Here is a 12,029-nt window from a genome sequence, read left to right as displayed (position 1 = left end):
GGCAAGCAGGATTAGGTACCAACATCATGGGGAAAGTGTGGGATCCATTTAATGCAGTGCGGAAGAAGTTCAAGGGACCAGAGATTGTTATCAGTGGGATACTGTGTAAGAGGGATAATGACTGGAAGGTGATTGGGAATTTAAATGGCACTATTGAATGAATATGTAGGAAACTGGGAGTGATATTTGTAGATCCTGATGAGTGGGTTGGAGATATGAATCTATGCTCATATGGCCTTCACTTAAACAGCAGTGGCACATATACGGAGGGTTGCCCCAGTTAATAAGGATGTGAACTTGAGCACACGGGCCGCTACTGGAAGCAGTTGGATGTCGTATTTTTGTTGTCTCGTCAGAGTGGTTTAGAGATGTGCCATATTGTTACCTCAAGGCCTTCCGAATCACAGATATATGGCAAGGCTACATTGGTGGCCTTTCCGATGGTAATTTCTCATTATCAAGGATTGTACAACACTGTAAAATGAAAGTTCACAATATTACGAAGTCCTCTCTACGCATTGTGATAAAATTAAATCAGAATGATTTCCCGCCAGAAATTACAACTTCAAAAAAACTGCCGTGGAAGAGAGTTCGACCCTTCAGGACTCCAGACATCATTAAGAAGATAAAGGCTGCTGTCCTGAAGGAAAATCCATCAACTCAAATACACCTTGCCAGCTACACAAGCACATCTAAAGGTACAGTGTACCATATAATTAAAGATGATCTGAACCTGGTAAAGCGGCATAAGGAGCGTGGACATGCTTTGAAAGCAAGGCACATTAAAGGAAAGGTTCACTAATGCCAGAAAATTATACGAAAACCACCTAACAGCGGATAAATGGCAGTCTGTTGTTACCCTGGATGAAGCTATGGTTTATCTGCATGACACCAACAAGCCCCATGCAATTTACTGTCACACTAAAGAGCAAAAGGGGCACTCAAACTTCGTCAAGGAAAACAAAGTAAAGTGTGCTAGGATGTTCATGGTAGTGGCAGGATATTGTGCCTGGGGTAAATTCAGAACCCTCGGAGTGCCAAAAAATTTGAAGATCAATGCTATCTACTTCCAGAAGAGTATCATGGCTCCCTATTTCGACAAAGATATCACTCAACTGTAAAGTGAGGATGCTTCAAATGTCGAAATCCACATCGATAAAGCATCAAGTCATATTGCCTGATCATCAGCCACCTACTACGAGAGAAAATAAGCAGAGACAGGTGTCCATGTCATACCATTTAGTGACATCCCTGTCAGTTCCTCGGATGTCTCGCCGATGGATTTCTGTGCCTTTGGTCTCCTGAAAAGAGTGCTTTCTTCTAGACGCCCACCACTACTGAGGGTCCTTGGAAAGTGTGCAAGGAGGTATGGGACAATATTCCTGTTCCTGTACTCCGTCAAAGTCTTCTACAGTGGAAATTGAGATGTAGGGCAATAGTCCATGGCCGCGGCTATCACATCAAGCGCAAGAGAGTCTGGAGAAAAAGAATCGCCTAGGACAAATAGTATGTCAAATAGTCCAACAATAACTGGGGCAACCCTTCGTAAGTTAGGAAATTTGTTTAGAAGGGCTATAGGGAGGTATAAACAGGAAAACAGGGTGGCCTAGGGAGCTGAAAGTTATGTAAGAATGACAAAGTTGCTAGAAGTAAACTATAGAAGTATTGTAAGGAAGGAAGAGAATTAAGTAATTTAACAGATTCACATTAACCACATAATGTAACAGGAGTTGAATAATGGCTAAGATATGATATTATGGATGTGGAAATTTTCTTCCAGAACTAAATTTAGAGTGTCTATTGTACAGACATGATACATTTGAAAGAAAGGGTGTACAGACATGATACATTTGAAAGAAAGGGGAGTATTAATGAAATATCAAAACACACATATTGCTACAGAACTACAGACTCTCAACTGCTTAAACAGCATATCAACGCTGATCAACACTGTCAGCATTTCAATGCTAACGGAGCGCATTTTGAACATTTGATGTAAGAAAGAGTTTCTTGTGGTATGCTGGTACATTCTGTTCCTGTGTATTTCCTAGGATTAATGTACTGAGTAGAGTTGTAGAAAATGAGTTCTACAATGGAAATAAAGTGTTTACAGACCCATATCCACGTAACATATTTTCTTCTTGTATGTGTGAAGAATGTGTCCTGAACGTTTATTGTTACATACTGTATTCATAATTTTACACATTGGCACTGCAAAGATTGCATGTCAGCGTTGTGGTCCATAGTATTTATGTGATACAGTTCAAGAGTTCAAACCAGACAATGTTATTCGGCACAGACCATAGAAATGCAGTTCAGCTGTTCCCAGCTCTTGCCAAATGTATAATGTTTATACTTGCAAAATAAGCACTTAAGCATGGCAACACTGAAAAATATGGTTTACAAACAAATCTCCTAACATGCACACATTTAGAGAACTACTTAAAATATGAAATGTGAGAACACATTGCACTACATCATCTTTCCAAGATTCTATTTACAATAACATAATTTACAAAATAAAAAGTAATTTAAATTGCCTCAAGAGAGATTATCGTAGATTGATAAAAATAATTAGGGATGTCAAAAAATTCGAAATAATATTTTTCAGTGAAATAGCCAAAGGAAACATTTGCTATAATCCCCTTCCCAGGTACCCACAATGTTTTGTGCAAATACAGGGTAAGTAAGCACAGAACTTTAGCTTATTTGCCAGACATCAAAATTCTATTCATTCAAATGATAGGCATACATTTGGAAAGTTTAAAGTACACTACATTCAAAAATAGGTCACCCAAATCAAGATCTGAAAATGTCAAAAGAACAAATAAGTTGAGTATACACCAAAAGTCCTCTACAAGGTTCATTATGAAAGCAATCCCAACAATCAACTCTGAAAGGTAAGTACCTTCTCCTTCTGAATACGCTGCGTGCGAGGTATAACGGTATGATGCATGTATGGATCCCGGTTCAAGCTGGCACTCTCCTTCATTTGCTTGCAATGCCGTATATACTGCTTTTTAGAAGCTCGACTCCTTCCCGCCGACATGCCGTCTCTGTAAAACATTACATAATCTCAGCAATGACAAATGAGATGCACATAATGATCACCATGTCAATTTGTTAAGAAGCTTGAAAACCTCCAGAAGCAACACAAACCCCATGAATATCACTGCCACAGGTACTCATACATAAACTTTTAAAAAATGAATGTATTTCATAAAGATAAATGAACTGAAATTAAGAGGGAATAGAATCACGCGAGTTAGTAGTGTGGTAGGGTTTTGCAACTCTAAACTTGCTCTTGTGAGATTATGCATTCACACTCCACAATCAGCAGGCCTGAAGAGGGTTTTCCATGGTTCCCAATGTCCACACCAGAAAAATGCTGGTTCAACACCTTATGAAGGCCATGGCCAGTACCTTCCCAGTCCTATCCATTTTCTATCCCATCATTGCTAAAAACCAGTTAGGTACTATATTAAAGATTAGAAAGAAGAAAAAAACACTTTTTGTAACAGTTCCCAACAAGATTCTTCCAGCTTCTCAGCTTCATCAGGAGGGTGGGAATTTGTTCTCATTGAAGGGCCATCTTGTTAGACCTCCAGTCTTGAGGGGGAAGTGTAAGAGAAGTTGAAAAACGAAAACAAACAGGGAAAGGGAGGGGGCAAAAAGACAAGGCTGAATGTAGATGAGAAAAGACTAACAACACAGGACAAGCATGGAAGGAGAAAAGGATTCTGATGAATTAATATAATGGAAAGGAACAAGCAACAAATCCAACCAAATACAGGGTAAGTCAGCTAAAATGTTTAAATAACTAGAACTGCTGGGCATTTCTAAAATTTGTTTTCACTTTTTTTAAACAGAACTACACTGTCTTCTATACCTAGTAATTAGAAATATGGATACTGCAAATTCAGGGATGTGATTATTTTCAAAACCCAAAACGTCTTTGAGAAAAATGAAGGTCTTCAAACATGCTTCATTCACCACCCATGGGAGATATTTGAATTAATCATTAACCAGGTAGCTAAAGGCACACAGTAACTACAGAATTCCTTCACCTTCTTCTGACAGCTAGGCATTCATCCTACTTTCTAAAAGAAAAAAGCGGGAGAGATGGTCACTAACATTGGCAATTCTTCTTTCCAGTTGCAATGAAACAAATATAGTCACTTTACAAAGGAAAATTTCATGTGTCCTCTCCATGCAATACACACATATATATATATATATATATATATACATCATTAGATGGAGTAATGAAAGTCAAACATGTTTCAACTTGTTTGAGCCATCTTCAGTGAAAAAAGGGGGTTAAAGTTATTTACATAATAGAAGCTAAAAATGTGTTAAAAACATGAAGGAACAAATAAAAAACAAAAGAGATATTAGATGGAGTAATAATCAACTCATATGAGACATCTTCAGTGAAAAAAGTTAACATTTTTACATAATTAAAGTTAAAAAGTGCATAAAACCTATAAAGAAAAAATGAAAGCAAATGAGATAAGATGGAAACAAACAATAAGTGTATATAGTCAGGTTGTGGACCTCTTAAGCCTACAAATTTTGCAGTGTGATACAATTTTAAAATTTTAAAATAGGGCAAAATCACTGTGTTAAAAATTCAAAATTGACAGTCTGACTCTGTAGAGTCACCATCACGAATAGTTAAAAGGGGAGGGAAAAACTCTAGAATCTAAGTTTGAGAGGAAACACGTGCCAGGTGAAATGTATGACAAGTGATGGAAAACCGCCAATGAAGTTCAAATTTTAGAACAGTAGCACTCTTAAAAGGCCAGATCTTCTCAATTTTAGCGGTCCCGTTCTCAATGATTGTTTCCAATGTTGGCTAGGTGTGTTTGCCTTATTTTACATAGTCAGGAGCGCAACAAAAAAATTGAGAAGCTGTATTAAAGAAAATAACAGATGGCTGGTAAATTGTACGTGACCATAGTGGGAACCATCAATGAAGTTCCAATTGTTTTTTATTTCCATCACGTGTCTTTTTTTTTTCATTTGCTCCATCATGTTTTAACACATTTTTAGCTTCTATTATGTAAATAGCTTTAACCCCCTTTTTTCACCGAAGATGGCTCAAACAAGTCTAAATATGTTTGACTTTTATTGCTCCATCTAATGATGGAGAGATATATGCACTGAATGGAGGACACATTAAAGTGAAAACCATCAATACGGAATGATTCTAATATCTTGTAACAAACATGGTCATCAACAGACCCAGCATCTCATCGGCCATCACTTTGTATTTTGAAACTTGGCCAGTTTGCCCATCAAAGTAACCAGCGCTTCAGTACTTCGTACTGTCTGATTCAAGAGCATGAGAAGTGATCACTCTTGCAGAGGTCATTGTGTTGCTTGCTTGTTGTTTGAAGGGGCCTAACATCGAAGGTCATCGGCCCCAGAGGGGGAGGTCATTGTGTACCTGCCACTGCAACAGGAGAACTGGGGCATGGCTGCATAAGGTGACACCTAGGTGGGAGAATGTGCCATGTGTGCTGTTCAAGGTGTGCAGGTTTCCCTGTGTTGAGCACACACTGATATGGTGGATCAATTGCTCAGGAATCCTCCCCCTAATGCAGGAAGACGGAAAGCCCCAGGTGGTGTTACGGACGTTCACATCTCCCAGCACGAGGAAAGGAGAAGGTAACTGAACGATCAAATTTTGGAGTTGGTGAATGTGAAGGTCATAGTCCAATGGAATGTACACATTGCATTACTGGCAACGGAGCGCGAACTGCAACTGTTTCCGACTGAGTTAGTAGCAGAAGTTCATTAGTTGATGATGTCAAAACAGACTATAGTACAAACACCCTCCGGTCACCCTGCCATCCGCAGCTACTCAGTTTTTGGAGTGAACATGAAATCCTCTCATAGTCATGGCGTGTCCAGGTCCCAGATGAGATTCCAGGGAACAGACTGTAGTAGCCACATTGACTGATATCAACTGACGGAACTCAACTAGGGAAGAAGTGTAACTATTGCAGTGGAGTGCCACTGTGTGGATGAAACAAATTTAGGACAATTGCTTGTCCTTCTTTCAGCTACCTACCTTCCAATTTCCACCGTCATTGTTGTTATTTAATGAGTGGGTCAGTCTCCATTGTCTCCTTAGTAGTGTGTGACTTTGTGATTGAGCACTCCTTGATTTGGAACAGTGGGTCTTCCTGGGAGAACTGGGGTCCACAGAAAGGGATCAAGTAAGAGAATGTCTGGGCCTCTTGCTCTTGCTCATCATATTTGCACTCTTTGTTGATCCCCGGTCATGTTGGAGAAGGCTTATTCTCCAACTTTTCAGGGGAGCACTGTGGCTTCTCCTTCCCTTCCTCTTCTGGCATTAGTAGGAGGGCTGGAGACACTTTCCCCCCTCCCCCACCCTGGTAGGGAAAGACTTCCCAACCAAACGTAAAACGTCCCTGGGAAGAGACCGTCCCAGACAACGTCGGCAATAAAGCACGAGATAGTTTACCAGGAGGTACAGATACCTTTTTGGAACGGTCTGTATTCTTCTTAGCAACAGTTTATTTGTGAGTAGTTGATGGTTTTGTTTTCTTCTGTACTATTTATTGCAGGAATGAAGCTTTGTGGCGTGATCGACACATTCACAACCTTTTCAGCGAAGGAGATGGAGAACTCCAGAGCAGCCACTTGCTTTAAGCATCAGGATAGGAAAGCTTATCCAGAGTTTCAATCTCCTGGATCTATTTCTCCTCCCTGAACATGCAACAGTTTTTGGACATTGGAGCAAATACGCTGCCAGCCCCGTGAGGTAGGGGTAGCGTGCCTGCCTCTTACCTGGAAGCCCCAGGTTCGATTCCTGGCCAGGTCAGTGGTTTTACCCGAGGGCTGGTTTGAGGTCCACTCAGCCTAAGTGACTACAACCAAGGAGCTATCCAACGGCGAGATAGTGGCCCCGGTATAGAAAGCCAAAGATTGTGGCCAAGAGGATTCGTCGTGCTGACCACATGACACCTTGTAATCAGCAGGCCTTTGGAATGAGCAGTGGTTGCTTGGTACACCAAGGCCCTTCAGGATTGTTGTACCATTACATCGGCCAGCTTAAAATTCCGTTATATACATAATTTTGAGGCAACCTATAATGACGTGCAAACTTTTGTGACAACCTATAGAAAAGGGGCTACAATTTATTTTGTGCCTGGCCTTACTTTGGCGGTTCTAAGAGGGTGTTATAGCTTTCAAAAATTCGTTTCCTGTGTTTACGAATACCGCTAACCGGTCTGTAAGAGATTGCTCCTTGCAGTGAGTGGATTTGTGACAGCAAAATGGCAAGTGGCTCACATGATATTTTTTCAGCAGGTATTGATGATGATAAATTAATGCAGTTTTTGGAACAATGCAAATTTAACGCGGATGCTCCTCATACTGTTCAAGGGGCAGTGTTCCCACCTGGTGAAAATAACAATGTCATCAGGAAGGAATAAAGCTTGGGCTTGTTAAAGTAGTAGATTATTCCAATATAAAGAAAAAGCTTTCATTTCAGATTCATTTCTCGGTTTCTCCTACTGACAATGTCATCATCTGGGTAATAGCAACACAATCAACAGGCAAAACTAATGTATAAACCTGTCTGACCCCGCGGTGTAGGGGGCAACGCGTCCGCCTGTCACCCAGCGGCCCCGGATTCAAGTCCCGGCCGGGCCAGGGGCTTTTAATTGTAAATGATTAATATCCCTGGCCTGGGGACTGGGTATTTGTGTTGTCCTTAATGTTCCTTTCCTCACATTCAACACTTTACACTTCTGCCATTTTCAAATACACGCAGGTTCACAACATATGGTGCAAAGTAGGGGCAAAAGATCTTAAGTCGAAGCACCAAATAAATAGCATTTAAAAAAATTAATAAAAACGCAGTTGATACATCGGATAGCGATAGTGAATTTAGTTCAGAGAGTAGCGACGAAATTATAGCACACACGTCCCCAGAATCACTGCAGCTAAAGGAGAGACGTTTATTTGTTTCTAACAGCACTAAACCTACTCTGAATATGGGGGTACAAGAAACTAGTGATAACGAAGATGATGATGTTTCTGGAGAACATTTAGTGGAAATTTCTCCCAATGAACCCGACAACATACCTCAACCTCCTGTCTCCTTCACGGAACTTCTTGGACATGCCCCTCCGTTTGATTCTCCGCCCATATCATACTTCAATTTACTTTTCACTTTCTCTCTCCTAAACCTTATAGTCACATATAGTCTATCATTACGTAAATACTGGTCCCCGTGGGCCAAGTGTAGCGTGCCTGCCTCTCACCTGGAGGACATGAGTTTGATTTCCGGCCATGTCAAAAATATTTACCTGGACCTGAGGGTTGGTTCGAGGTCCACTCAACCTAAGTGATTGCAATCGAGGAGATATCTGAGGGTGAGAGGGCGACGCCGATCTAGAAAACCAAGAATAATGACCGAGAGGATTCATCTCACTGACCATGCGTTACATTGTAAACTGCAGGTCTTCGAACTGAGCAGCGGTCACTTGGTAGGCCAAATCAAATCAGGGCTTTAGTGCCATAGATATTTTAATTATATATATTCTGTTGTATTGTAAAATTCATTTTCAAATAACTAGAACTGAGAAAGAGAAAAGGTTTTTGCGGAAAACAAAAGCTATAATATCAACTATTATTTTTTTAATAATTCAGAATTATTTTTTATACTATATTGTCTGCATGTAAAAAATTTCTTGTCCGCATTTGCTATACATCGATACATATACGCAAATTTTATCGGTGACTAAAACTGTCTTGCTTTTACTAGTGATATGTTTGAACTTTTATTATGTTTTTATTTTTCTCGTTCGAATTAATTATTCTATAGAATTGTATTTACAAATACATTTTACATCATCATTGCGTATATTCCTTTGTATCATAAATTAATTTTTCAAAGTAGATATTGAGAGAGAAAGTGCGAAAATGTTTTCTCTTCCTAAAAATAAATGTTATCGATAACTATAATATCAACAATAAAACGTTTTTGATTCTTTACATCACTCTAAATCAGTTGTTTATTTTATGTAGTCGATGTGTAGAAATATTCTTGCCGGTATTTGCCATACACCGCTAGAGATACGCAAATTTTATAACACATGTTATTCAACTAAAAATGGCTTGGCACTTTACAGTAGTAGAGTGGAGGCGGAGCTATGGCCTCTTTCAGCTGATGGTGAGCGGCCGATCAGATCGGCTCCTGGCTCCAAGAGAGTTAAGGAACACAACAATATCACCTAGCAGGCAGTGTGCGGAAAAACACAATCCGCGAAAACTGGCGATGCCGACAGTTGGGAAAATAGCGTGGCTCATCTAATCAGTTCATACGCACCACACAATACTGTTAGTGCCGATGAACTGCATTTTGTTTTTTGTTAATGCCGGGCCCAAACGGACTTACAGTTTTAAAGGGGAGAAGTGCCAGCCAGGAAATCGTACAAGGGTAGGGGTCACCGTACTGCGTCACAATGCACATGGAAGCGAGACTTCCTTCCCTTGTCATATAAAAGTTTGATAAGCTACGATGTTTTAAGGGCGTCGGGCACTTTCTGTGAAAGTTCAAGGCATCTAAAAATGCAAAGGGTACAGTAATCCAAGATGACAGCAAACATTTCAGCAGTTAGATTGGTACCAGGAAGATCTTGGAACGATTCCCTTTGCAGGCACTGCCTCAAGGAGATTGAAACTCTTGCGCACGTTCTGGGATCTTGTCCTCATGGTGAACTTTGAAGGAATACGCGTCATCACAACATCCAAAATACAATGTTGTTGGATGGTATTTATTTCAGAACATGTTTCGGTGTTCAATTTTTGACACCATCCTCAGCAGCTCAGAAAGTGCGAACTGAGCAGCTGAGGATGGTGTTAAAAATTGAACACCGAAACATGTTCTGAAATAAATTATGTTGTAAATACCATCCAACAACATTGTATTTTGTATTGAAAAGGTGGAACCCGCTAGATTCTAATTTAATTGTGATCTCAGTTCAATACGGACCAAAAGATGAAGTTCCTTACGTTTAATCACAACATCCACTCGTTAATTGCAACAATGCTGAAAGACCATGGTTTGAAGAGTTCATGGCTTAGCAGACAACGGAAGCAACAGAAGGATCGATATTATTGTTTTCGAAAATAAGAAGAGAGGTTACATCATTGACTCCACAGTTCACTTTGAAAGCCTCAGATGTCAACCTCGAGAAGAGGAATATTTAGCTACCAAAAATTCCTTACTACAGGGAGAAATACCAGCTAGAAGAAATCGGCATAGTGGGTCTGATGATTGGAGGGAGGGTAACAATTCCCACTTTTGCTGTCAATTTCTAAAAACAGATGTCTGCCAATTACAACGTTACACGAGATTGCCATCATAGTCTTAAAGGGATCACTGATAATTCTAAGAAATTATTGTTGCAATTAGGTTACCAGGTTATGTATTTCTCTTCTACAATGAATGTAAAAGTATATCGTATATTGTTGCATAATTAACGCCCTTGCATAATTTATGCATCCCAATATTTTAGGGTCCAAAGTGGAGGGAAAAAAAGTTCACGTATTTGACACACCCACTTCTTCGAACATCCATCACACAGCTCCGGATTACTTTTGAAATGAAGATGTCAACTACTCAAGTAGCAGCCTTCCTATTGTGAAAGCAGACATTTCAAGTACAGGGCAGTGTGCTGTTATTAGCTGGCATGAATCCCACTGCATTAGTTCAGTGAGAAAATCAGCCCGGAAGTGACTAGTGACACTCTATTCCAGTCTGATACAAACATTTTTAGGAGTGTTTTGGGTACGGGGTATTCTGTGATCTCAAAATTGTTTGTTAGTCCACAGTGAGCAAGTATTCGAGTAATACTGCATCATAAAAACTCGCGGTGATCAGTTACGCCGAAACATACGAGAATAGGGCAGCAGGCCACAAGCATACAGTGTCCGAATGCAACACGCGCTACTGCGGTAACAGAGAAGTGCACTTATTTAATGTCGAGAATTTCATTTTTTGGTCCGTATTGAATCGAAATTTACAGTTACAGAAAAGGATAAAAGTTTCCACCTGTTCAATACAGGTAGAAAAGTGCACTTCAAGCAACCAACAAGTCTCGCAAAGCATTTCACGGACCAAAATGTGGCAAATTTCCACAAGCAGAAAAGGATCTGCTTAAATATACGATTTCGTTATGCAACGTTGGATAAGCCATTTCTCATGAAAGGCTGTGTTCTAAAGAATGAGAAATAGCCGCTGCACATGGAATCAGTGTCTCGGATTTTCAGGTTAGACGAGGGTTGATTAATTTTATGAAGAGAAATGGACTTTCTCTTCTACGAAGAACAACATTATGCCAAAAAAAATGACGAATGATTTCAACCAGTTTCAACGTTTTGTGATTGAGAAGCGTGAAGTGAAGGAATATTTGATCTTCCAAATAGAAACCGCAGGTCAGATGCCAATCAGTTTCCATATGCCATTAAATTAAACAATCGATAAGAAAGGAACATCGAGTGTTATCGTACGCTCTACCAGTGGTGAAAAACAACTATATACTCGACTGCAATGCTTGCTCTAACAGCTGATGACAGAAAGCTTGCACCTTCCATTGTTCTTGAATGAAAAACAACGCCTAAAGCAAAATTTCCGTGAGTGATCCACGTTCGTATTCAAGAAAAAGGGTGAATGGAAAAGTCACTCGTACAAGACTGGATATGAACGGTTTGGGTAAATCTATCAGGGTCTCTCCTTCAATGCCCAGCCCTTCTCATGTTAGTTTCCTCTTTTTTTCTTTTTGTTTTTTTGTTTTGCCAGTATATCATTGTTATGACATTACATGAATTGTACTTTTATTCGTTCATGTTTATTTCACTTCAAGTAATATTGTGAGCTCGTAACGGGAAGAATATTTTTCAGTGTCGGTACTTCAAACCCACATGTCTAACTTACCTGACATACCCTATTTGATTTTTCAGAAAAATTCTCACGCCGCAATTTT

The 12,029-nt window shown here is 39.8% G+C and overlaps 1 protein-coding gene across 3 annotated transcripts in view; it reads right to left on the bottom strand.

Moving 5' to 3' along the window:
• Positions 1-12,029, bottom strand: part of Axn (protein axin) — a 293,900-nt gene that overhangs the window by 100,000 nt on the left and 181,871 nt on the right. For all 3 annotated transcript variants that reach the window (XM_067150025.2, XM_067150027.2, XM_067150026.2), the window contains one exon: positions 2,909-3,056. In XM_067150025.2, coding sequence (XP_067006126.1) covers positions 2,909-3,056 — 148 coding nt within the window. The remainder of the gene's footprint in view (positions 1-2,908; positions 3,057-12,029) is intronic.

This window comes from Anabrus simplex, chromosome 6 (assembly GCF_040414725.1).
Source record: "Anabrus simplex isolate iqAnaSimp1 chromosome 6, ASM4041472v1, whole genome shotgun sequence".
Taxonomy (NCBI): domain Eukaryota; kingdom Metazoa; phylum Arthropoda; class Insecta; order Orthoptera; family Tettigoniidae; genus Anabrus; species Anabrus simplex.
Note: the sequence above shows the minus strand (reverse complement) of the source record. Positions and strands in the feature narration are given on the sequence as shown.